Source organism: Aricia agestis, chromosome 11 (assembly GCF_905147365.1).
Source record: "Aricia agestis chromosome 11, ilAriAges1.1, whole genome shotgun sequence".
Lineage (NCBI taxonomy): Eukaryota > Metazoa > Arthropoda > Insecta > Lepidoptera > Lycaenidae > Aricia > Aricia agestis.
The window spans coordinates 6,578,372-6,606,080 of NC_056416.1; the positions used below are offsets into that span (position 1 = coordinate 6,578,372).

A 27,709-nucleotide genomic window follows, 5' to 3' on the forward strand; every position below is an offset into this window, starting at 1 on the left:
CAGTGAACAACGATGAGATTCCTTAAACAGTTAATATATTAACTCCCTCACTAATATAAATATCGATACTATGTGTACAATATAGATGTTGAGGTGACTTTCCAATTAACGCGGTACGCCACCAGAAAATATTCAAACATAATGCCACTTTGTGACCTAGGCTATAGGTTTCATTTTGGCCTAGGCCCTTGGGGCAAAGCAGTGGCGGCATTTGTCGCTAGACCGTCGGTAGAAAATAAAAAACCTATAGCCAGTTCCAAAAAACACAGTTCATAAATTATCATTTTATTTGAATTTTTGTCGCTCGCGTGCTGCGAGATTCGGAAAGCCACCATTACACCACGTTTCGTCCTTATTTTAAAAGTTGTGAATAGGCAAGGGAAAAACATTGTACATACAACTAAACATATTATGCAGTGTATTATATTTATATTAGTGAGGCAAAACTCTTAAACAATATTAAATAACTTTTAATTCACATAATTTTTTCACTTCTAACATTTTGTCATTTAAGTAATAGTGTACTTCCTAAACTGTATAACATTCGCTTAAACTACACGTATTAGTTATAGTATTCAAAAAGGCATTGTTTTCGCAATAAAATACCTAAACAAGGATCTATCCTTACCGAAAATACTATTTAGGCACCAACAATTTAGGATCAATAGTTACCTAGTAATAAAATACAATCTGTAATTATTAATAATGGAATGTAAAGGTTAAATAAAGCCTACAGTGCTCTATGAAGTCATTTGCTAAAGTTTAGGTAATAAAATTTCTTAAGAAAAGTTACATAATAGCGTCATAGATAAAAGTGATAATTTCCTTAATTACCATACATGTAGCCATACATTATTACTTGTTCCCGAAGTGTTTAGGGTTTACACGTAAAGGTTTGTGATAAATACAAGAACATTAAAATGCATATTCTGATAGACACATTTACGTTACTTACAGAAAACAGGAAAATCAAATCAACTGAAAATTGCAGTCCCAAAAGTTTCAAAACACAGAATGTGACCGCAACGTCTGCAGACTTGGTTAAAAATGTTAAAATATATAATTGGGATATACGCGTCAAATTGCAATGTGTGCGATTTCACGGTGCTGTTAAGCTATTTTTCTTTAAGAGTGCCTTCACATTAAGTCGCTTAGTCGCGCTGCTGCCGCACTACTGGCGACATAATGTGAAGGAACTCATATCCGGTGCAGCGCCAACTATATCGATCGTACATTGCACTATATTTTTACTGAAACTACTTTTTACAAAACGTTATATCTTTGAACTAAATATGAAGTTAAGTCAAGACACGCATTTTTTAAATTCAAGTAAGTAACGATAATTAGAACAAATGAAAGTGGCGAATAAAGAAAAAAACTGTCTCATCTACTTTTCTTTTAAAATTTGTAGGACTCAAATAATTGACGCCTGCTATATGTTTCGAGTGAGTAATTGTACTTAATATAATTATCTTAAACATTCTAATTTCTAAAAGTATGATATTGAGAAATCAATTGCTTTTAATTGAGCAGTTAGCCTCGTATCCACTAGGGCTTGATAGGCAACGTTTGGCGAGTGACAACATTTTATCATGGAACCCAACAATTTATTTTATTTAATATCTATTTGTGTTTACGAGAAAGGAATAAGGTAACCCCCAACATATTCTGAACGCTACGGCTACTATTCGACGAACTATTCTACGAAACAGAATAATAATTATGTTTTTTTTAATACAAACCTACAAGGATCTTGTGGCACTTGGTTGATATTGTCATGCCATGTATACAGGGTGCAATTAAACCTTCCGGCCAAATTTTGATATATTGATCCTTTGTAAAAATAAAAATACACGTTTTTTACACGAATCACTCAGTACTAAAATGTTGAGAAATAGCTTCCGAAAGTTATCCTAAAAATACCACAGTTATTGGACACTTCGCGTCGCCTGCGCGTGACGTACCCCCGCGCGCACGCCTCCACCCGCGTCACCCCCGCTCATACCCACCGACGCCAAGTGACCGTTCTGCAACGATTCTAAATGGGATAAAATATGTCATTTAAAAAAAAATAACACCCTTTTTTTTGTTAAATGGATAATAATACCTACGATACCTAATTATGCCTACGCCCAGGAAAAGTTTTAGCCGGTAGGTTTAATTGCAACCTGTATGTCGGACCGTAGATTTTGACGGACTCCACTAAGAAGAATGATAAGTCTTTGAATGGATTCCATGTTGTAGCCTGATTACATTTCTAAAGACAATTTGTGTATCGCCCCAGGGACCAGGGGCCGTACCACGAAACCGTTTTGAGACTCAAACATTCGGACGAGAATGCCGCGTCCTGCTCTAATAACGTCATTTCACGTTTGTTAGAGAAGGACGCAACATTCTCGTACGATTGTTTGAGTCTCAAAACAGTTTCATGGTACAAGGCCTGGGCTCTACGGAGTACACTTTGGGAATGGCTGGCCTAGCGGATACGCGGCTGTAGAGTTACACTCGTAGCCACAGAGTACACGCTTCGCAAAATAAATGAACGTTTTCAACGTCCTACACTATTTACAGCCGATTTCATACACTCATCACAGTCTTCAATAATTACATTTACCGAGCATTTCTCCTTAACCTAAACTATTTACAATATACGTATTTACAAATCTTTGATAAACGATTTAATCTAGTCAACGTAATATAATTTATTTATTATCTAAATCCTAAATCTATCTAGATTCGCTTGGTCTAATGCCCGTACGATAAGGATGTATAAAATTAGTCTATTAGATGAATATTTTTATGTTAAATTACGTACATGACCACAGAAAACGTTCAAAATAGATACCGCATGTGTATGTACTTGGCGTGCCATATCGCGTTCCCTAACGACGAGCAATGCTCGTCTTTTGAAAGTCTGTTCTTCAGTCTGCTATTGGAATCGGACGTCAATCGCAATTTTTTAAATGCCTAAATGCCTAAAAGTGCCGTATTGAGCTGTAGAAATTCAAATAGAAACGTTGGCCTAGATAATGGACACGGTCTTATCATCGGTACGTCACAGTAGGTAGGAAAAAAGTGGCACGCTCGTTTTCATACAAATGGAGCGACATGCGGTATTTATCTTGATCTGTCTGCGTACATGACCAAAAATTAGTTTTTAGTAGTGTGTTTATTTGGGTATACTATTACCATTTTAGTTTTCTATTCAGTTGGTTGGTTACCCGAATGAATAAAAAATGTGCAATGGCCAATTTTGCAGACATCGCAATGTACGTAATGTTAAGCGCCATCTATCCGCGCCCTACCTAACTAATCACAAGTAACGGACCAGTCATGAGGTGAGCACATCAAGTCAGTTTTTGAAGATTTAACTTCTATTACGTAAAACAATTTACTGGTACGTATGATAGAGTGACGTAGCATTAAATATTAATTACAAAAGACTGAAAGAATTTAACCAGCTTACTGTGTTGATTAAATACTACTGGTGTATTATTATCAGAGCGATTTTGGTGATTAGATGTTTTAGAAACTTACCTACGTAACCTACGTTGTACTTTAAATGTGTTTGGTAAACTTCGCACTTTTTCGGGTTCATTTTGTCTAATAATATTGCAAAAATATCAATTGTATCGTTATGTAATCTTATTCGTATTATGACTTAAATTACACATTACAACCCATAAAAGTAAAGTCTCACTTTCATCAAAATGACACGACCTACAAGCTCGGAAGAAATAATAAGTGAAGAAAGAGTGTTGTCAAAAAAGCGAGCCCATACCATAAAGTAAATACACCTAGCGGAATAGAGCAACAATCTCGAGCTGTCAAACGAAACCAAAATTGGTTTTCATCTGTGTGAAAAATGTGTGTACGTATACACTTACACAAGCATGATTGAACATGAATTCTATGAGATTAAATTGTCAACGTGCGGCACGTGCCGACTGGACGTCAAAAAAAGATTGCTCCTGTCATGTATCACACGTCTCTTTTTACTACGCAGTGTTACTGATAGTGACATCTCTCTTGCTCAGGCCTTTGTTTCTCTATTCCGCTAGGTATATTAACTTTATGGCCCATACTGACAGAATATGGGATCTTTTCACGTGAGAACTTTCCGACGATCGTGCATCGGGGGGGCTGTTTTTAATGCATGTAGTGCACATGTTAGCTAGCAACTACATAGAAACACCAGACTCTATCACCGCCTTACGGCGTACATTGACTGACCTCAGTTCGTATTTTGCAGTAAAGTACTTTTTTATTTGCTCCGAGCCCATAAGTATTAACTCATCAAAAGAAGGTTGCACTGATACTAACGAAGTCTACATAATAATATTATGATCGGCATTTGTCTTATTAAAAGGGCCCATTCACTGCAGGACTGCCGTGAATAGGCCCTTTAAAGGCGTTATACGATAAAACGGTGTAGCCGTTAAAACCAAATTACTGCGAAAACAGCTGAAATTCCAAATTCAAAAATTTAACAAAAATGAATTTTCGAAATTCGAATTCGAATTTAAAATTTTAAAATTTCGATCGTTCTCGAATCCCGCCACTTAAAGCAGCCTCCACACGTTGGCCGTGTTTGCCGAACAGAAGGGGACGGCGCTATACCAGAAAGAAGGACGCAAATAATTCGATCTCTTTTTTTAGTATAGCGCCGTCCTCTTCTGTTCGGCAAACACGGCCAACGTGTGGAGGCTGCTTAATAGTTTTTTCGCGGTGTACTTTTTAAACGCCGTCGAACAATATTTACAAATCCTTCTTTTTCTTTTTAAACCTTAACGCCTATTCACACGAGGTGCGTGACGCGGTACGCGTGTCGCTCCTCCAGTACTGTCTGTATGGTCCGGTGCACGTTCTCGGGCAGGTGGTCTAACAGCATGCGCGGCATCACCTGCAACTCCATGAAGTCCTCAGGGCACGCCCACCGCATCTCGTACGTTGGTTCTTGTGTTCGCACTTTCCTGGAAAAAAGTTTTTTTTATTATATTCATGGCCATGGATAGCCCCAAGTCCTTAAAATTTTTTGACTGGTCTCGTGGTTTGAATTTTAAATTAAACTTATACAATACGAGCTTTTGCCCGCGGCTTCGCTCGCGTTAAGAAGTATTATTATATGTATACAAATTTTCATTCCCTATTTGAACCCCTTGGGGTTGGAATTTATCAAAATCCTTTCTTAGCGGATGCCTACGTCATAACATCTACCTGCATGCCAAATTTCAGCTCGATCCGTCCAGTGGTTTGGGCTGTGCGTTGATAGATCACTATGTCAATCAGTCAGTCACCTTTGAGTTTTATATACAGTGTGTAACAAAAATAAGTGATAATACTTTAGGGTGTGTACGTGTTCTTTGTAGAGAGTTCACTGTGAAAGTGCAGCGCTGAATGACAAAAAAATTTTTTTCACTTTTGTATGGGCAAGGGTCCGACCGTCACGAGTTTCCCCATACAAAAGTGAAAAAAAATGTTGGTCTTTCAGCGCTGCTACTTTCACAGTGAACTCTCTACAAGGAACACGTACACACCCTAAAGTATTATCACTTATTTTTGTTACACCTGTAGATATTGTTACCAACAATAAATAATTTGTTTATTTAAAAAGTTAATTAAGTATAAAATTACCTTTCTTCCTCAGTCTCACTTCAGAAAGACATGCAAATTGTGAAACATTTAAGTACTGTAGAATATGATAAATTAAAACATTTATCTTTGTGTTCAGAGTATCGCATACAATTAACCTATTTAAAAATTGGCACTAGCCACTGGGATACGAATAGTATACTTAAATATTATTTAGCTGTAGAATCTAATATACTATGTATGTACAACGGCACGTTTGTGTATGTGAGTGTTTGTAAGCTGGCGTGTGCGTGCGTAGTGCCTACATCTACCTATAGTGCGTACTTACGAGTATGAGTAGACTGTAGACACATAATATGCAGACTATCAAACTTACTTCTCAATGCCCATGCGTTTCCGCCGCATGATGTGGAGTATGCGGCCGGGCGTGAAGAGACGCGCGGACGAGAAACGCCGCGCGAACACGTTCCGCGACAGCAGCGCAGCCTCCTGCAACGTCACGGGTTAACGAACGTAAGGTTTGAAATCAGGCGAACTGTGCAAAGGGGCCTTAAATTGTTTTATCTCTGTAAGTATATTTGCATACGACTTGAGTAACAGCGGAATGAAACTGAGGAAACATAATAAAATTATTCTGAGGGATCTAAGCCAGTTCTGATAGGCTCAGCGGTCAGCTATATCGAGATAAAGCTGTCAAAACATTCAATTTTAATTAGGTCGCTTGCAAGGTTTTTATTATTATTATAAATTCAATAATAATTAATCATTTTAAGGATGTGGAACTTCGAAGGCAGGTTATATTATATTGTATAACTAATAAAAAGCTTGGCTGGGGCACTGCCGTGCCCCTAGATTTAGTTATTGTTAAAGAAACATACAAACTTACTGAATTTTTTTTAATTACAGTAATCAGAACTGTTAAAATACACACAAAGTACAAAAAAACATAAAACAACAATGGAAAAGCAAAATACATCATGTGCATTATTTCTATAGGTAGTTAAGTAATAGATAATTATTATGATTAATTATGAGCTATGCCAATTAATAATTATGAATAAGGATTCTAAGACATTAAATTAGGTATAACAAAAATTAGTAAGTATCTATATAACTTTAATTGAGTATCTATTGTATGGGCTACATTGAAAAATAAAATAAAGAGTTGTGCCTTCAGTGCACGGAGGAATGTAAAATTCTACAAAGGAAAAGTGCTCATAGAAATAACATTGTATTGAGTATAAAGTACCTATGTAAATAATTTAAATACTAAACTCTCTATTCCGCTAGGTATATTAACTTTATGGTATCAAACAGGGTCAGCAGACAAAAAACAATATAGTAGGTATAGTTAATAACAGGGCAAATATTATTGTAGTTAGAAACGTATCTTCTATATTAGTATTTTAGTAAAGGGGTTAGGGGTTCAAAATCCATGCCTTCTATAGTACCTACTTACGTGTTAATAACAGGGTGCCAGGGGTGCCAACATACAGGGAAGCCAGCACGATCGAACGATTTACACTTTTATATACTAGATAGATCCTGACAAATCATGATCCGAAGTCCTAACCATCAAAAGCAAGTTTTATGGAACCGTTAAATTTTTTAATAAATAAATGTACAGGTTGGTAAAAAATAGTGTACTATATGAGGGTGCCTTGCTTTTCTTCTTGGTCTTATATCTTCAAACGAGCAATTCTTGTATATATATATAGCCGATTCCGATATATATATATATATATATATATATATATATATATATATATATATATAATTGGAATCTCGGAATCGGCTCCAACGATTTTCATGAAATTATAGGGGGTTTCGGGGGCGATAAATCGATCTAGCTAGGAATCATTTTTAGAAAATGTCATTTAATGCGTGTTTTATCGAATACCGAGCAAAGCTCGGTCAAACAGCTAGTATATATATATATATATATATATATATATATATATATATATATATATATATATATATATATATATATATATGTATATATAATTGGAATATATATATTATATATATATATATAATTGGAATCTCGGAATCGGCTCCAACGATTTTCATGAAATTTAGTATATAGGGGGTTTCGGGGGCGATAAATCGATCTAGATAGGAATAATTTTCAGAAAATGTCTTTTTATTCGTGATTTATCGATAATCGATAAACTGAAAAATATGACTCTTCCTGACATCTATTGGCGAATAATAATACGTCATCCAGGTACTAATAATATAATGTGTCATCCGTACGAGAAGAATTTCATTTAACAATTTATTGTGCACAAGAAACAATTACAATAAGACAATATACACAGTAAAACGACACAAAGGATCTGCTTATTTCTAATAGAAATCTCTTCCAGCAGCCCTACGGAGAGAGATAGGATTAAGACAGCAGATAGAACGTGCACTATTATTATGAATATATAATATATATTATATCAACACAATACTCGTACTAGTTAAACAGATAAAAATAGATATTTTGATATTATACTAATTAAACACTAAAATATAACTACATAATATAATTACTTATATACTTACTTAAAATAAATATTACATATTATATCTATATAATAAAATATAATATTGTTGTATGAAGTAAATAAATCTAATAAATTTTTAAATTACGGTATTATATAATACACAAAAAAATATATATATGCTTAAAATATAAATAAATATAATACTAGTATTTAAATGGATTGAGATTCGAGGTAATGCTCTTTCAAGCGTCTTTTAAAAACAGCGATAGTGGGACTGTCACGAATTGTGTGAGGGAGCGAGTTCCACAATCTGACAGCATGAACAGAAAATGAGTAGGAGTAAAAGTTGGAACGATGTGAGGGGAAGGAAAGATTTGACCGGACGTTGGACCTACATGGAAGATCGAGAGAACGGGAAAAGTTGAATCTGTCAAGGAGATATGGAGGAGCGAGAGGATTGTACAGGATGTTGTAAAGTAAGCAAAGGATGTGGGAGTTACGGCGGAGACGGATTGGTAGCCACTTGAGTTTGGAACGGTAGGCCGAGACATGATCAAACTTTCTCAAACCAAACACGAAACGTATACAAAGATTCTGTAAACGCTCGAGTCTAGTTAACTGTTCCTCAGTGGCGTCCAGGTAACAGGTGTCGGCGTAGTCAAGGATGGGAAGGATAAGAGACTGGACAAGGAAAATTTTGGTTTGTATAGGAAGGAAGTTTTGGAGGCGCCTCAACGTGTGTAGCGAAAAATGTACTTTCCTGCTCACTTCTGTCACTTGCGGATTCCATGTCAGATTGCTGTCTAGAATTATGCCCAGATTTTTGGCCGAATCTGTGTAATTGATTACAGTACCATCGAAAATTACACTAGGTACATTACATAACCTTTGAGTCATGTATCTGCTACCTATAATCATAGCTTGCGATTTGCTGGGGTTAACCAACAAACCGAAAGACTTAGCCCAGTTAGCTATTCGTTCGAGATCAGAGTTTAGGTCTTCGACTGCAGAGATGATGTCGAGAATGTGTGAATGACGGTAGATTTGCAAGTCGTCTGCGTAGAGATGGAAGTGGGATGTGATTATTGAAGTGATATTATTTATAAAAATAGAAAAGAGGAGGGGAGAAAGCACGCCACCCTGGGGTACACCCACATCAAGATCGCACCAGTCCGAGGTACCCACGCTGGAGCGGACTCGCTGTGAGCGTCCCCGAAGATATGACTCAATCCAATTAATCACTGAAGGTGATAAGTTAAGGGAGCGCAGGATAGAGAGGAGGATGTCAAAGTCAACAGAATTGAACGCACTGCTAAAGTCGAGCAATACCAGTATGGAGACACATTTATTTTCTAGTGCAAGGCGTAGATCATCAGTGACCTTTAGCAATGCAGTTACAGTACTGTGACCAGAACGGAAACCGGATTGGAAAGGAGAGAGTAAATGGTTAGATGATAGAAAGTGGGACAGCTGCTTGTGGACTATATGTTCGAGAACTTTGGAGAGGAAAGGTAAAATGGAGATAGGCCTGTAATGGGATAAGGAAGAGGGATTGGTTGTTTTAGGTAAAGGAATGACATCAGCACGTTTCCATGCCGAAGGGAAGGAACTCGTTGCCAAGGAATAATTAAAGATATGTGTGAGAACTGGCAAGAGTTCGGGAAGGGAGAGGGATATCATACGGGAACTGAGATTGTCATTGCCTTGAGCAGTAGATTTGATAGCCGCTATATGCTTAATGACATCATCCTCCGTAACTGGTACAAACGAGAAAGGAGTGCAGGAAGGAAGAGGAGAGGAAGAGAGATGAGACAATGTGCGCGCTTTTGTAGCCTGGTTAACAATTACGGGAGGCTTAGAGAAGTGAGCATTAAGCGAATTTAAATCAAGGGTGCTGTCAGTACATGATGAGGACTTACCAATGCCAAGTGATGAGAGAAATTTCCAAAGTTGAGATGGGTTACATTGGTCAATGGAAGAATGTATGTGGCGCCATTTGGCATCTCTACACATACGACTGCAAAGATTCCGGAGATATTTGTACTGAGCTAAGTTTTCTTCAGTGGGTCGTTTCCGAAATCGACACAAAGCTCGGTTGCGCCTGGCCATCATAGATCTAATGTCCTGCGAGAGCCAGGGTGCCGGTGGATGCTTGACCTTGACTCTTCTAAGAGGAGCATGCCTGTCGAAGATGTTGGTTAACAGGTCCGTTAGAAGTGCCACCTTTTGGTCAATATCAGAGGCCGAGAATACAGGAGACCAGTTCGTATCATGCACATCACGTTTAAGGGCCTCCAAATCGATGTTATTGAAACTGCGTAGGAATTGGTACTTAGGAATTCGACGAGGAGGTTTGATTTTGAAGGAAAGGAATATTAAATCGTGATAGGAAAATATGGAAGGGAATTGGCCGTGAAGAGCGACCAGGTCGGGAGATGAGGTAATGAGGAGGTCTAATAAAGAAGGAGTGCAATTTGGAACGTGGTGGGTTGCAGCAAGAGGGAGAATGTTGAGGTTAAGGGCAGACAATAAGGAACGGAGTTTTGAGGCACGTGAGTCGGATTTTAGGAGACAAGTATTGAAGTCACCCGCAATCAAAGTGTGGTCGTAATAAAAGAATCTAAAAACCCTACGCATTAGTCACAGTCATTAGTCAAAATCGGTGGCCTTGCGGGCTTCGCTTGGCTCATCTTGGCGGGGGCACTCCCGTGCCCCCAGATCAATTTCTTCGATCTAGACTCTAGTTACTAGTACATTTAAATTTTTATGTTTTAATTACTTACATAAAATAATTTACTAATTATTGTGAGCTTTTAACATTTTTAAAATAAAATCATGCGAGAGACTTTAATTTATCTTGAATTTATTATTTATGAGGTGGTCTGTAAGTGAGACTACTTGTTAGAAGTGCGACTTTATCCGGGCCGTGTGAAGGCTACATCCGGACAAAAGAGCTTATTCACCTTCTAGTGACATCGATGTCTAATAAAAATTTAAATGCTTCGGTCACACTTTGGTAAGTATAGTAGGTCGCAATATTAGTGTTTATTCAGACTACATTTCATTTACAAAGGTACGGTCTACTAGAATTTTTGTGCCATGCTTCTGTTCGTGTTAACTTACTTCTAAAATCTGTGGGGTTAACACTTTAGGTGTTAAATAATAATATTATAACATGCTGAAATTAATTTAGCATCTGTTAACTTAGAACTCACAAAACTTGACTAGGAACTTTGTGTGCATAATGCAATGCATTTGTTATATTATCTACATCCATATTTACATATACAATAACGTGGGAGAGCCATGCTTCGGCACGAATGGGCCGGCTCGACCGGAGAAATACCACGTTCTCACAGAAAACCGACGTGAAACAGCGCTTGCGCTGTGTTTCGCCGAGTGAGTGAGTTTACCGGAGGCCCAATCCCCTACCCTATTTCCTTCCCTACCCTCCCCTATTCCCTTCCCTTCCTATCCCTACCCTCCCCTATTACCCTATTCCCTTTTAAAAGGCCGGCAACGCACCCGCAGCTCTTCTGATGCTGCGACGGAAGTTGCTTTCCATCAGGTGACCCGTTTGCTCGTTTGCCCCCTTATTTCATAAAAAAAAAATACAGTAGTGCCTCGATAGTCCGAACCCCCGCTAATCCAAATACCTCTATAATCCGAACGACCTCCCAAACCCGCACAAGTCACTCCCGCAGCCGCGCCGCCGCATTCTAGTGCCGAGTAAAACGTAGTGATTATATATTATTCTCTTTGGTGCCGAGTTAGATAACTAAACTCTAAAGTACTACACGTATTGTTTTTGACCGCCCCACGCGCTATACCGCCATTTTGTTATTACTTATTATAGGTAAGTACTGTATTTGTACTGTATTTGTGCGTTTTATCATGGCTTCAACATAAAAAAAAAATGCCTTTAAAAATGTCTACACACTATAATCCTAATGCTGCGTCCATCCGAACAGGGTATATATTTTGGGTCTTCGGACTATCGAGGCCCTACTGAATACAAATTATACAGGTTGTAACAAAACAAAGTGATTACTTGAGAGGGTGTTTGAGTCCCCTGTTCATTGAGAAAGTTGCAGCACTAAAAGAGCAAAATTTTTTTGTGATTTGTATGGGCAAGCGCCCTAGCGTTATGTGCCCATACAAAAGTTAAAAAAGTTGCTCTTTCAGTGCTGCTACTTCCACAGTAAACTCTACACAAGGGACACATGCACACCCTACAGTGTTATCATTAAGGTGACGCCGCGTTAAAGCAAAAAACCGTGGATATGTTTGCTTGTTTTCTATGAGAGGCCGACCCGGCCTCTCACAGAAAACAAGTGTATGCTTGAACCAATCTATGGACAAATTTTGGAAGCTTATATCACTCTCCTCTGTTGGCAAAATATGAATCCCTTTTTTACAGAGATATTTTTGATTGATTATTCTGTGTTATAAAAGTTGACCAATCGTGTTATGCTATGGGTAATTCAAAGACAAAGACATGATGAATGCTGACAATGAACTTTAATTTCTTAGCTTTAGTCATTGCTGAGAAAAATCGATATCGCTACAGCCAAATTATCAATGTGTCGCCTTAATATGTTTTGTAACACCCTGTATATTTTTAATTATAAAAAAGAAAACTAAAACCCTGCTGCCTGACACACTGACTGACTCATAATATATTTTAATTGGAAGCTGAATCGAGACGAGTAGCCTTTTATTACAAAGCAATTGCAGTGGACCGTTATGGAGTAACAAAACAATGACATCGCATTCTTCACCGAGTCGTGAGTTCGATGACCTCAACTATAATTTCATGGCATGGGACAAAAAACGCTAAGATCGTCAATGTAGTTCAAGTATAAAATGGTCAGCTATCAAGTTATTCAAGTGTCGTTCAACTTTATGTGAACTAGAATTGCTAAGTTAAAGAATAGGTACCTATAATTTTTATCAAGTATGTTTTTAAACGGAAAGCGTCATACTTTATCTGAGGTAAGAAATAGGTCAATATGTATATGTTGCAGGCGACGGTGAAATCGGAAGTACCTAAATCAGGGGCGTAACTTCCACAAACAACGTGTGACAAATCTTAATCCCAGGTCCCCGCTACCATATGTGCAATGTGTGCAATGCACACGGGCGCCATCCTCTAGGGGCGCCAAATTGCCATCTTTAGGGGCGTCAAAACCAAGGTCCCAAAAAATTTGCCTAAAGGGGCGCCAAAATCCTTTTTTTGCACACAGGCGCCAGTAGCCCTTACGGGGGGCCCTTGCTTTACCCTACCTAGAATCCCAAGGGCCAAGGCACGCTTCTGACTTAAATAGTTCTACCCGTAACATGGCCATGTTTGGTGTCAGACCTGTTAAATAATATTTATCTTGAAAGCAGCGCGACTTCTATACTAAAAAGTGTCACGCGGCTGTCGCGTTGCTTTTGCAAGTTTTTACTTAGCATGGGATTAGACGACGTGATGTACGCTACTTAGCTTTTATACTAGTTATTGTATATTATTGTATGCTTAATAAAGAATTTGAAAGAATTTTAGCATAGAAGTCGCACTGCTGCCGCGCTACTGGCAACTTAATGTAGGCAGTCTAAAAGTGTAAATCGCTCGTCGCTGGCGTGCGGCACAACATAGACAGCACAAGACAGCACAGGAACTGCATAATATATATCTCACTGACAGCACTCACGGTGGACACGGTGAGGAGGGCGTCGCTGTCGTCGCAGCGCTGCGCCTCCAGGTCCTCCGGCCGGCGCCAGGTGGACTCCAGGTCTCGGGTGGGTACCCCGAACAACGCGTACCCGAAACCGTTCAGCATTATCCGGTACTGGGGAATAAACAGGTTATGTACTATCAGAGGAGTTCATAGGCAGATGGCGGACCTACGTCATTTGGAGTTTGGACGGCTCATGTCACTTCAATGTTAGCTGTGATCTGTCGCTTGGGTTTGACTTAACGCGACCAAATTACTTAGTACCAACCATAAAGTTAATATACCTAGCGGAATAGAGAAACAAAGGCAAGCAAGAGAGATGTTACTATCAGTAACACTGCGTGGTAAAAAGAGACGTGTGATACATGACAGCAGCACTCTTTTTGTAAGTGTAACGTACACATAATATTTTTACACACAGATGAAACCAACGTCTGACAGCTCGAGATTGTTGCTCTATTCCGCTAGGTATATTAACTTTATGGTACCAACGCTTGTTATATGACGAGCTGTGCCGCGTCAGCTCGAGCCACGCGCCGTGTGAAGCCAGCATGAAGTTACCGACTTCAATCGGATCGGACGTGCCTACTTGAACCTCTAACCACCCCCTTCACACGGCTCGAGCTGGCGCCGCGGCACGGCTCATGATATTACGCGCCGTGTGAAGCCAGCATGAAGTTACCGACTTCAATCGGATCGGACGTGCCTACTTGAACCTCTAACCACCCCCTTCACACGGCTCGAGCTGGCGCGGCGCCGCTCGTGATATTACGCGCTGCGAGAAGCCAGCATTGTGTTGTCTTGCTGCAACTTTTTGACCGCTTGGTCGCGATTCTCGTCTGCGTCGTTGTGCTAACACAACGGCCGTATCATAATAACTGAGTGCTGTTTACCTTAGGCAACTTAGTAGCGTGTATGGTCTGTATGATCTTGGTGCGCAGGTTCTCAATGCTGTGGACGCTCAGCCTCATCACCAGGTCGTCGCCAACCCCCACTGTCAGCACGAAGCTCTCCGTGTACCGCGCCGCCTCGCGACTTATTAGACCAGCTGCAAAATAAACTCGGTAAGTTGTAGATCCATATTATAAATGCGATAGTGTGTTTGCCTGTTACCCCTTCACGCCTCAACCGCTGAACCGATATTGCTGAATTTGTATGGAGATCTTTGAGTCCCTAGAGGATACTTTAAGTCCCGGGAAAGAATATGTTATACTTTTTAATTTTTATACCGGAATAATTTTTTCGGGCGACAAGCGAATTTTGGCGTATAATATTACCTATTTACATATACTTACTAAGTAAACTAAATTTTTAAGTAAATTCTGGAACTTTTGGTACAGACCAATAAATTTCATACCTCGTATCTGGGATCGATACCACTCGTGCTAGCGAGACAGCGAAAGCAGATCGAAGGTACGAAAATTACTAGATTAATAGACTCTCGTACCTCTAGACTCTAAACTCTGAATGGACGGTTCTGCTATTAAAATATTATTAATTAACTTATAAATAGCTGTCCCGGCAAACGTTTCTTTGCCATATAAAGTATTTCGCCCGTATTATTTAATTGAAGTGACTAAATAAGTATGTCACCATGGCAACGTCCATCGCTATCCCGTCGCACAAACAATGGTCGCCGTCAGTCTCGAATTGTAATAATTTACTATTAATTATTTATTCAACAAATGCACTTATCAATATAATAAGTACAAGTAGCCGATTCTCAGACCTACTGAATATGCATATAAAATTTGGTAAAAATCAGTAAAGCCGTTTCGGAGGGGGGTGACTAACATTGTGTGACACGAGAATTTTATATTTAAAGTATAAGATAATTATATTTTTAAATAAGTTTATCCTCAGAAAACGGATATATAGCTTTCTGAAGGTTCTGACAGAACTCAGACAGGAATGCAGTTCAAAGTACAAAAATATCTAAGTAATCAACCGTAACAATTTGAGAAGGTGTTAATTGATGAGTTTTTAGCAGGCACTTGTGAGGTTGTAAATAATATAGACTTATGTAACTTGATGTATCAACTGGTAAATTAGTTAGGTACTAGACGATCTATGTAGGATCGGAATTATTTATGACAATTATTTGTGGTTTTATAGTGTATTGAATGTTAACTTTTTGCTAATTGATGTACCTAGGTTTAGTTAGAAATTAGAATATAATTGGTACAGGAATCAAAATTATGATACTGATACCTAGTCTTAGCCTAGTGGAAACATTAAGGCACTTACATTGTTTCTTATACACCCTTAACCACTCAAGAAAAAGATAATACATATTATGCTTCATACGTTATAAATTATAATTAATTGTCCTTCAATCTTTCAAGACAATTTTCTAACGTATCCAAAGCGTATCCAAGAAGCAACAACCAACATTTATTTATTTATTTTTATAACTATAGTGTCTGTACACACAGTATGGTCAGCTTTGTTAAGGGGGTTGATTTGAGTCATAACTCACATGTGATAATATCTTATATTCATGATTCATTTACCTGGTGTAGAGAACGCGAAAACCTTGAGATGTGGATATTTGGGTCTCAGTTTGAGAGCTACTAACACCGCTACGCCGGCTCCTAAACTGTGACCTGTAATGAAGAACAAACACTTTTGTATTTATCTCAAAACTTATTCCCTTATCTTTACTTTACACATTACTCTCCATATTCGTATATTACTTATCAATCTTATCATCATCCTCGCGGCCGATCGCGACAACAGTCGGGCTGCGCCACACCGGAATGGCAGCGGCGAGGCGAGCACTTTCAGTGTCGTGTGATTTTAAACTTTATCTTCATTATTATAATACATAGAATCGCTTGAGAAATCGCGGCCAAGAGCGGCCACGTGAGGCCACGGGCGGCCGTAGACTTCTCAAGCGATACTATGTTTTACAATAATCAAGATAAAGTTTAAAATCGTATGACACTGAAAGTGCTCGCCTCGCCGCTGTGATTCCGGTGTAGAGCGGTCGCCGGTACCGAAGTTACGCGGCATAATTTCCGCATGATTACGTCCTCAATGTCAAACGCATACAATATACGGACGGAACGCGACGTATGTCATCGGTAATTTAAAATTGCGGGTGTAATCATGCGGAATTTCCGCCGCGTAACTTCGGCCTAGTGTGTTACTCTACGAAAGCATTAATTGTAAAAGTGTGTGTGTCTCACGTATCGCTGACTGATTAGGAATTAGGATAAAGGTTTTGATACTTTGACTTGCGGGAAAGAATACAATACGTTTTTATTTCAAAAGAAAGTTCTAGCGTCAAAAACCAATTGCTGCTCAATGAACTTACTTCCAGTAGTCCTGTGTTAATCATCGACATCCAATTAAGGATGCCTCAAAGGGTTTCCTTAAGGAAAGGAGGAAAGGCGAGGAGGGTTTTTTTTAACTCTTACTCCGTTTTGTTTAGTGATGAGCAAAGCAACACCAAGACCAAGACTCGAACAGTCTTGGTCTTGGTGTTGGCCAAATCTGTCTGGTTTTGTCTTGCTAGTCTTAGGATAGTCTTGATCTTACAAACAAGCAAGACCAAGGCCAATGCTCATCACTAGTTTTGATATGGAAAAATAATTACCAGTAAGTATGAGATCATAAGTGGGGTACTGCTGGAAGGCACGGTCCAGCACGGGCACCAGCCGCCGCAGCATCTTCGCCGCTCCCATCGACATGCCCTTGTGCGCCGCAGTGTCCTCCGGTACGCCTGGACAGAAGGTTATTTATTTATCTATTTAAATTGATACACCAACAACTTATTTTCTTTTTATGAAATAAGGGGGCAAACGGGTCACCTAATGGAAAGCAACTTCCGTCGCCCATGGACACTCGCAGCATCAGAGAAACTGCAGGTGCGTTGCCGGTCTTTTAAGAGGGAACAGGGTAATAGGGGAGGGTAGGGAAGGGAATAGGGGAAGGTAGGAAAGGAAATAGGAGAGGGTAGGGAAGGGAAAAGGGTAGGGGATTGGGCCTCCGGTAAACTCACACACGAACAGACAGCGCTTGCGCTGTGTTTCACCGAGTGCGGCGAAACACAGCGCAAGCGCTGTTTTAGCGAGAGTAATAAAATAAAAACATTTTTCTGTTTGAAGTATGTACCTATTAGGAGATCAGTGAAATAAAGTAGCGAAAAGCCTTATTGGCAACCGTTCTACTGTATCTCGTGATTAGGGTTGCCACCCGTACTTTATTATAAAGTATTGTACGTTATTTCAGGCAATGGGGATTGTCCATTTTTATTTTTATTTTGCTCATTACAAAAACATTTCGAGGAATAAGGTCAGTGATCGTTTTTCTGTATATAAACGAAAAAAATACCCATTAGTTACTTATATTTTTGAACAAATATGTTTAACCTTTGTTTGACCTTCAATGGCGTTAAATCCATACTAATATTATAAATGCGAAAGTATCTCTGTCTGTCTGTCTGTCTGTCTGTCTCGCTTTCACGCCAAAACTACTGAACCGATTGCAATGAAATTTTGTACACAGTTATTCTAGAGTCTGAGAAAGGACATAGGCTACATTTTGATGTGGGAAAATATCTTATTTCCATGAAAATATCGATGAAAATGAATTCGCATTACGCGTGGCCAGCGCTCATCCCGGGGGTCCTGGGTTCAAGTCCCGCAGGCGGAACAAAAAGTTTTAAATGTTCCTGGGTCTTGGATGTGTATTAAAATAAAATTTCAAAAATCTTAAATATATTTTATGTATAATATTATAAAAAATCCAGGAATATATCGATGCAATGAACATTTTAGTTCTAATACGATTCAACAGATGGCGTTTTATTTTTTACTTCATTGTAACATAGAACTAATCATACTTATTAGTTAGTATGTTTTTGTTTATAGTTTTTAATACGTTAGAATATTATGTTTAATAATATTATCACTTGGTATAATAATAATCAATCTATCTTATCTTATAGAACTCCTACTGCATTTCTAATATATGTGACAAGTTGACGACAGAAGGTGCTCTATAATAAAGGAGTTCAAGTGAATCGTGTTGGCCTATATTCCATCCAGAAAATATATCAATGCAATCAACATTTTAATTCTAATATATGAAAACAGATGACGTTTTATTTTTACTTAAATATATTTTATGTACTTATAATATTATAAAAATTCAGAAATATATCGATGCAATGAACATTTTAGTTCTAATACGATTCAACAGATGGCGTTTTATTTTTTACTTCATTGTAACATAGAACTAATCATACTTATTAGTTACTAGCTGTTGCCCGCGACTTCGTCCGCGTGGACTTCAGTTTATAAAGCGCGATGTCAACAAAATTGGTGTCAAAAGCTTTTATAAAAAAACCCTGGTACCCCTTAAATCAATACAGCTGTGCAGTGTGCACACAATAAGTATTTCATTTTTTTATATTAAACTTTATATTTTATGCCAAATTTTAAAGCTTATTTAGCCCCCAATTACACAACTTTACCCATAAACTATTTATCATTGATAGGTTTAAGGTTACGTCACTGCACAGATAAAGTACTGAGTTATTTAATACCGTAGAATAGATATAACTATCGAAAAAAATCGAAACTTAAATGTAAGATGATACCACCTCTTATAGAAAGACAGTTGACACCGCGCGCTATAAACTAAAGTCCACGCGGACGAAGTCGCGGGCAACAGCTAGTTAGCAATAAATTCGACCAACATTACGTTTCGAACTTTTGGTAAGCTTCTCGTATCAGCTTTCACATAATGAGAACTTGCATTTGACGAACCAGCCATTATAAATAAGATTGAAAGGAAATTTAAATCATACTGCAGAGGTCAATTGGCCGCCGATGATGACGTCAGAGCGAAACTTTAAAAAATTATTGAGAAAAAACTAGCCAATGAATTTCAAAATTATTTAATTTATATTCTTAAAATACCCTATTTTCACGAAAAAAATTATAAAAAGTACCTACATGTGATTTTTTTTTGGACAATGCCCATTGTACTTTGTACTTTACGAAAATAATAAAGTACGCAAAAATACTTTATTTCGAACTAGATGACCCGATGAACCTATCTCCCAACACAAACCCTCCCTGGGCCTGGGCTTCCACGAATGTTTCAAGACCAAAATAAGCCAAAGCGGTTCAGCCGTGCTCGAGTTTTAAAGAAACTAACAAAGTACAGAATTCATTTTTATTTATACTTACAGATAATTTTATAAATTGTACTTTATTTTTATACTGTGTACGGTTTTTTTCTGGCTAAAGTAGCCAGAAAAAAACCGTTAGTACACACTGGAATTTACAAGGCACCTGCTTCTATAGTTAGTTCCCTAGTCGAGGTGTCTAGTCAACTTTAAAATAATATGTACTATCAGAGAAGTTGATTCCTATGCAAATCGGGGACCTAAATAGTTTGGTTGCGTTACGTCAAACCCAGCTGACAGATCACAATGAACAGTGAATTGACATATTCGACCAAATAACGTTGGTCTGTCAATTGCATAAGAATCAACTTCCTCCATGGTACTTTATTTGCAAAAAAAAGGTGGCAACCCTACTCGTGATCATCGTATTTTATATCACGATGTGTGTGATTCATACTTACCTACCTAGTACCAAGTGCCGTAAACAGTCTTTTTTGCGCTCTGTGCTAGCTTTTACAACTGCGCCCTTGCGTTATTAGATATTATATTACCCAAAGCAATGTATAGGTCTATTTTACTGTTGGAATCGTGCTCTAGGGGTGCAGCGGGAACTATTATCGGGAGCAAACCGAAAAGATAATACTCCTGCCTGGTCTGGCCATTTTTGCGCCCCCCCAGAGTCTACGCCCTGTGCCTGGGCACCGGTGGCACCGCCCTATTTACGGCACTGCTAGTTAATAATCATACACGTTCAGTAGACGTAACGTAATTATCATTCTCTATAATTACTGCTCTATAAAGAGTTAGATAATAATCAATAATAGCTATTAAGATACGTAAACGCGACATTTTAATCTGAATAAGTCTTACGCATTACCGGCAAAAATGCAGCACATTATAGATTAATTATTAATCTTTATGACGTCAAAGAATTCAATTGATACCATCTTCTATGCATTATAATTTATAAGTCATATATAATAATTATAGTTATATCAATATTTTTACATTACAATCAAAAACATTTCCAAATGCAAAGGTATTTCTGCTGTGTCAAAAATACTGCCTATCGAGTTATGCTATGGGGATTTTCCACGAAGTCTGTTGTAAACACAACATCAATTAGGTGGTCCGATGGCCACGACTCCAGTCTGATTGCTCTTTCACGCCCAATCCTAGTCACTATGACTTGCAATATTTTGATGTCATTAAAACCAGTTGAGCTATTTTTCTATCAGAATTCATTGCCATCGATTGTCTTTGCCCTTCAATGACTGTTACAACGATATTAAAAATATAAATTTTTAACTACAACATTTTTGTATCATTTCATATTAAGTAATTTGTTTTAATTTTAAGTAGGTACCTACTTCCGTGCTTCTTATTCTGATATAAACCTTTATTCATTTTTTAATATTCAAATTATCTGGTTAAAATAAATTAACATAATTAAACTTAAGTACTTAGATAATTAATATAATAATTTTATTATTTTAAGTTTTGAAGCAAAATGTTATTATTTTGTTACACAAAATAAAGCAAAAAACTTATATTAGTTATGCTGTACGTAAGTATACACAAAATTATACACACAATTACAATTAAATATTATTGATGTCAATGTAATTAAAGTTATAATACTCTTAAAAGTTTAATTTAAGCTTAAGATTAAACAAAAAAAAATAAATTGTTGAATGTTTTTATTTTTATAATCATACTAGCGGCCCGCCCCGGCTTCTAACGGGTGGACATTGATTTTTAAATATTTTTTTTTCAATCTTTATTTCTTAGTCAATCTTTATTGAACATAAAAATGGTTTACACTAAACGTAGTGAATTAATGAAGCACTATAATATTATCCCATCAATGAAGCGGCACCCGGCTGTCGCATAACTATTATATTATAAATCTATTGTGTCTGCGATTCCCATGATCGAGGTAATAATAATTAATATTTACGTGGACTCTCCGGGCGAGCACACCCGCGCGGCGCGCCTTGACGACGCCCAATTCGCAACGTGCAGCAGAAATCGTAATATTTTAATTTCGCCATAACATTAAAACCAAACGTCCAATTTTAATCATTCAAAGACCAAATATTATCTACATTAACTGTACTTAGTAATGAAATAATTTATTTTGATAAGAATTAATGCCATGAGTAAAATAAAGGCATTTAAATGTAGTCCAAAAACATTTCAAGATTTTTTAATAAAAAAATGGTTATTGTGCCTCACTCAACATAGATAGGTATAGTGTGTCGCGGACTTTTTTGTAGATATTTAAAAGATCTACAATTACTTAGAACATTTTATGGTTTTATCTTTTATAGTTTAGGCAGCGTACGCGAAAAAAGTAACATTTCTGGTTGATTTTTTACACCTTGCGTCCGAAAATCCCAAATATCTTACGGAACCCTATTTTTTCCAAAATAAAATTTAGCCTATGTTCAGCAGAATTAATGTAGGATTCCAATGGTAAAATAATCTTTCAAATCGGTCCAGTAGTTTCGGAGCCTATTCAAGACAAACAAACAATCAAATCTTTCCTCTTTATAATAGTAGTGTAGAATAGCCTGGGTTTTTATACTTTTTAAACTGAAACATTTTTCCAAAAAATATATTAACTACTACTTTTGGTAACTTTAAAATTTACTTAAAATCGTCGATATTATTATAAAATTCATACTTGATTCATACATAACCGTAGAGAAACATTACCATTTACCCGGCTCCGATGATATTGTACTTATACAGATATGTTACGTCCATACTATTTTCCGGCTTAAATCTCTTCCGAACAATTTTCAAATTCAAAATTGCAGACATTGACAAATTTGACAGATGAGTGAAACAAAAGATACGAAAAACCATTTACGTAAAAGAGACAGTTCTATTTTTAAACGTCGAATCGTATCGCTGTCTCTTTCTTCGCCTGAGCTATGACGAAAATTCGATTTTTTCCAGATTGTTCGAAAAAATAATTGAAAATGTAAATAATCGAGGTATTTATTGCAATCACGACATGTGTTTTGTTTACTTTCGAGTCATAATTGGTACATTTTCGATACACGCACGACGTCATTTTCAATTTATTTAGGTAAGACAAGATTCGGCACATTCGTAACTGCGCTCGATGCAGACTAAACAATAGACGGCCCAATTGGGCCGTATTTGAAGCTTCACAACGCGCGCGGTAGTAACATATCTGGTTTGAGTATTTCATCATTGCCCGGCTCATATTTTGTACCTTGACAACATTCTTATTTCAAAATTTGAAAAAGCAAATAAAAGAACATACCTATGGCCTAGCTCTTATTAAAAAAAAAAAGAAAAAAAGTACCTTCAGCCTCGAATTTTTCAGATCCAGCGGAGAAGTCAGTAAAGATGTCCCTTAGCGAGATGGAGCCGCGCACCGCCACCACGATCGCTTCGCGCTCGTGGTCAGCTATCACGCAGAAGGGTAGCTGGAAGAGGAAATATGTTATATGGGACCATCCATAGAGTACGTCACATGATTCTAGGGACCCCTCCTCTCCTTGTCACACCTTTTCAAATTTCATTAAAATCGATTCAGCGGTTTGAGTGTGAAGAGGTCAGACTGACAGACAGACATACAGATAGACACACCTTCTCATTTATAATATTAGTATGGATTGTTACCGCCTATAGCATCTATGATTGGAACTCTCAAAAATGTATGACCATTCTAATTCTGCCCCTACGTTTTCTATAAAATTAGAAAATAACAATTTGTAGGTCATAAACAGTCTGACGTTTTTCAGAGCGAATCAAAATTGCCGATTCTATGAAGAATTTACATTATCGTTAAGTTAACGATACTTCGCTAATGAGTTTGAGAATAATTATTATGTACCCGGAGAGAGTCATGATAGTTTTCATACACGTAGAGAGTAGAGACAGAGTTTGAAAGTTAAATTTAAATGTTTACTTCATGTTTGTTACATTAATAAAGCAGTAACAATAGTAAAAAACTTCTTAGAAACATTTACAGATCTCTACCATTGAAACCTTCGCGCAAGAACTGAAAACTACGACAGTGAAACCTTTAGATTTTCCAAGTCACTTGTATGAGAGGCCGCAGAGCCTTTTATCAGATCGAAGAAGAGCGATATTGCCTCGCATTGTGTGATCTCAATAAGTGGCATTTTTGGTTGTCAAGAATGGGCTCACCTATCCAAACCTCAGGGTTTGTTCGGACTATTTAGTAGATGGTTTATGTGAAGTTTGCACAAAATCGGTCGAGTCATTTATCACATTTTTTGGAACAAATGAATTCAATAAATAGCGGGTCATTTTGTTATAATGGAGATTTTTAGACGGGGAATTTGATAGATCTGTTGACCTGTGCCTGTACTGAATCTTCCACGGCGATCACGAATACGTCGTGCTACTTTGATGTGTGCTGCTTTTAATTACAACAGTCAGATTGATTGTAGTATACAGTACGGATACATTGGAGTGATGGACGTAATATGTCCACATTGTGACGCGGCAACATTTTCAGGTGAAACGCCCGGCATGTGTTGTGCTAATGGCAAAGTTAGATTGCCAGCATTAGGAATTGCACCCGAACCATTATACATTAATATTCAGTACCTGGATGACCGAGCTTTGCTCGGTATAGCAAACACTCATTGACTTCGTGTTACTTAATAACGCCATCTGCTGGTCGTTAAAACAATTAGTTGCTCTTAAAATAGTATTATTATTTGCCAATAGATGTCAGGAAGAGTCATATTTTTCAGTTTATCGATTATCGATAAAACACGAATAAAAAGACATTTTCTGAAAATGATTCCTAGCTAGATCGATTTATCGCCCCCGAAAGCCCCTATATACTAAATTTCATGAAAATCGTTGCGAGCCGATTCCGAGATTCCAAATATATATATACTTATACAAGAATTGCTCGTTTAAAGATATAAGATTAATATTTGGGACATCTCAGACATCGAAGCATTTTGATTCAAATTCATATTAAATTTTGGTGCTACTAAAGTTATTAGAGATAGTTTCATCACTCATGCGTTTAAGGTTAATACTAATTAATACTTTAACTGGATTGTCACATGTTTATATCAATCTTAATCACATATTATTCGATAAGTAGTTTTAAAAATTCTTATCCAATAACCTAAAATTGCATACATGTTACAGATTCAGGGCCAGATTTATCATCAAGTTGGCGTTATTGCCGTTCCCTGACGCTGTTCATCAATTTTTGCAAATTTATTTTATTGGTGATGAAAATCGTGAATTGGATCAACGTTGTGCAATTATTTCTAATACAAGACGAGAAATTATTCGTGAGCTACAATGGTTTTTCTATCAGCATAACGCATTACTGCAATTGTTTAAAATTGCTCTCGATCGTATCTATCATCTAATAATCATCTTTGGACGTGGGAGAGCCATGCTTCGGCACGAATGGGCCGGATCGACCGGAGAAATACCACGTCCTCACAGAGAACCGGCATGAAACAGCGCTTGCACTGTGTTTCGCCGAGTGAGTGAGTTTACCGGAGGCCCAATCCCCTACCCTATTCCCTTCCCTACCCTCCCTTATTCCGTTCCCTTTCCATCCAACCTTCCCCTATTACCCTATTCCCTCTTGAAAGGCCGGCAACGCACCTGCAGCTCTTCTGATGCTGCGAGTGTCCATGGGCAACGGAAGTTGCTTTCCTTCAGGTGACCCGTTTGCTCGTTTGCCCCCTTATTCCATAAAAAAAAAAAAATCGTAATAAGGGCAGGTAGAACACCTTTTGGAGAGCATGCCAGGCGATTCAATGCACCGACAATTGATGAGGTTGCAATTGTAATTGTTGGTGATCACTGATCAGTTTCAATCCCGTGATATTCTTCTTCTTATTCACACTCAAAATGGAAAAGCAAAAAATATTATTATTAAGTATATTAAGATTTTAAATAGCTAGCAAGTAGCAATTAAGTAATATATTTTTTTTAAGAAATGAATCAATGTTCTAACTGGTTTTTGTATTATGTGAAACATTTTTACCTAGCGAAGCACGTACCGGGCCGCTAGTAATAATTATATCGTTGGTATTTTTTGCGTACAAACAGACTGAATTCTATTTTGGTCTAGAAAAAAACAACCTGTGGTTAACTTAACAATAGAGTAGTATTAGTACGAGACCCACTGTAGTTAACCAAGGAGCACGAAAGCATGATATTTTTTTGGAATTCTTTTCAATAAAAACTCGGAGCGTCTGCTCGAACAAAAAGCGTACTAAACCCTAGGATTAACGAACACGCAATTGCTTTGACCTCGGCGACGTCTTGCTCAATAAAACGAACATTCAGATAAAACGGTCTTCATGAAAACATCAACTTAATGGACAAAAACTAGCAAAAATATTTTAACAGTCGGATTTTACTGCAAGAAAACATAAGATCCTAAACACACCTTAAAAGGTCGACGCCCGATTTTAAGTTTATTTCGTGGAAAAAGGTTTTGCTGCAGTTTTCATTAATATGTAAAGTATATTGCATACTTTAATTTTTTAAATTATAATTTTAAAAAGTGCGATTAAATTTTTTTCTTAAGATCATAATTTAGTTTTTTGTAGTAAAAATGTCTGACCGATTTTATACCGCGCGATGAGGCTATCAAAATCCACTGTGTGAAATATCACTTAATTCACACAGTGATTTTTTATCATTCGTCTTTCCATTTCTTCCGAAGAAACGATCAAAGTCGTTTACTAACCTGGTTCGGCTTAGCGCTTATTATAATAACTAGCTATTTGACCGAGCTTTGCTCGGTATTCGATAAAACACGAATAAAATGACATTTTCTAAAAATGATTCCTGGCTAGATCGATTTATCGCCCCCGAAACCCCCTATATACTAAATTTCATGAAAATCGTTGTAGCCGATTCCGAGATTCCAATTATATGTACATATATATACAATATATATACTTACAAGAATTGCTCGTTTAAAGTATTTTATAAGATAAAGGTGAATAATATGTGTCTGTCTGTCGCCTCTTCATGAATCATGATTCAAATGTTTATGCTCGTTTTGAATCAACAGTTCCCGAACATTAAATATTCGACGCATAATGTTTTCGCTATCATCTATTACGCGCTATATTTGCGATTTTTAACCGACTTCAAAAAAAGGAGGTTATCAATTCGACCCGTATGTATGTCATTTTCCAGAACTGCCCAGTTTTCGTAGATATACTAATATCTACGAAAACTGGGCAGTTCTGGAAAATGACATATATACGGGTCGAATTGATAACCTCCTACACTAGTAAACACCATTATCCTTGAAACCATCAAATGAGTAGTCAAAATGAACAACTTTTTCTATGAGAACAATGCCGATCGCCGAATACAAATTGCCGATCCGGGCATCCGTATGAAGACAGCATTTTTTTTAAATTCCCAGCATTGTTCTCATAGAAAAATCAAATGAGCCCGTCAAAATGAACAATCATTTTGGCGGGCTCATTTGATGGTTTTAAGGATAACGGTGTTTACACTAACACATAGTATAAATTATATATTTAGCACTTCGAATCTTTAACGTCCTTTAGCAGGTATAATAAGGAAATAGTTTACCTCAAAGACTCTGTTGTTGAAGGAGGCGAATATGACCTCGTCTGAGGACAGGTTGGCCATGTACTTAACGCCGGCGAAATTGCACAGGCAACAGTTGTCATCTGTCACTATGGAGTTCTTCGGCCTGCAAACATTAAAGT

General features: G+C 37.5%; 1 protein-coding gene across 7 annotated transcripts in view; it reads right to left on the reverse strand.

The window, feature by feature from the left end:
• Nucleotides 1-4,655: 4,655 nt before the first annotated feature.
• LOC121731550 (diacylglycerol lipase-beta) overlaps nucleotides 4,656-27,709 on the reverse strand; it is a 128,569-nt gene continuing 105,515 nt past the window's right edge. For 4 of the 7 annotated variants that reach the window (XM_042121025.1, XM_042121022.1, XM_042121024.1 and 1 more), the window contains exons 7-15: nucleotides 27,570-27,693; nucleotides 23,296-23,419; nucleotides 17,412-17,537; nucleotides 16,324-16,416; nucleotides 14,704-14,858; nucleotides 13,778-13,924; nucleotides 5,969-6,081; nucleotides 5,635-5,652; nucleotides 4,656-4,973 (exon numbers count right to left, since the gene is read on the reverse strand). In XM_042121025.1, coding sequence (XP_041976959.1) covers nucleotides 4,799-4,973; nucleotides 5,635-5,652; nucleotides 5,969-6,081; nucleotides 13,778-13,924; nucleotides 14,704-14,858; nucleotides 16,324-16,416; nucleotides 17,412-17,537; nucleotides 23,296-23,419; nucleotides 27,570-27,693 — 1,075 coding nt within the window. In that variant the 3' untranslated portion in view covers nucleotides 4,656-4,798. The remainder of the gene's footprint in view (nucleotides 4,974-5,634; nucleotides 5,653-5,968; nucleotides 6,082-13,777; nucleotides 13,925-14,703; nucleotides 14,859-16,323; nucleotides 16,417-17,411; nucleotides 17,538-23,295; nucleotides 23,420-27,569; nucleotides 27,694-27,709) is intronic. The other 3 variants (XM_042121027.1, XM_042121029.1, XM_042121028.1) reach the window with 3 other exon arrangements.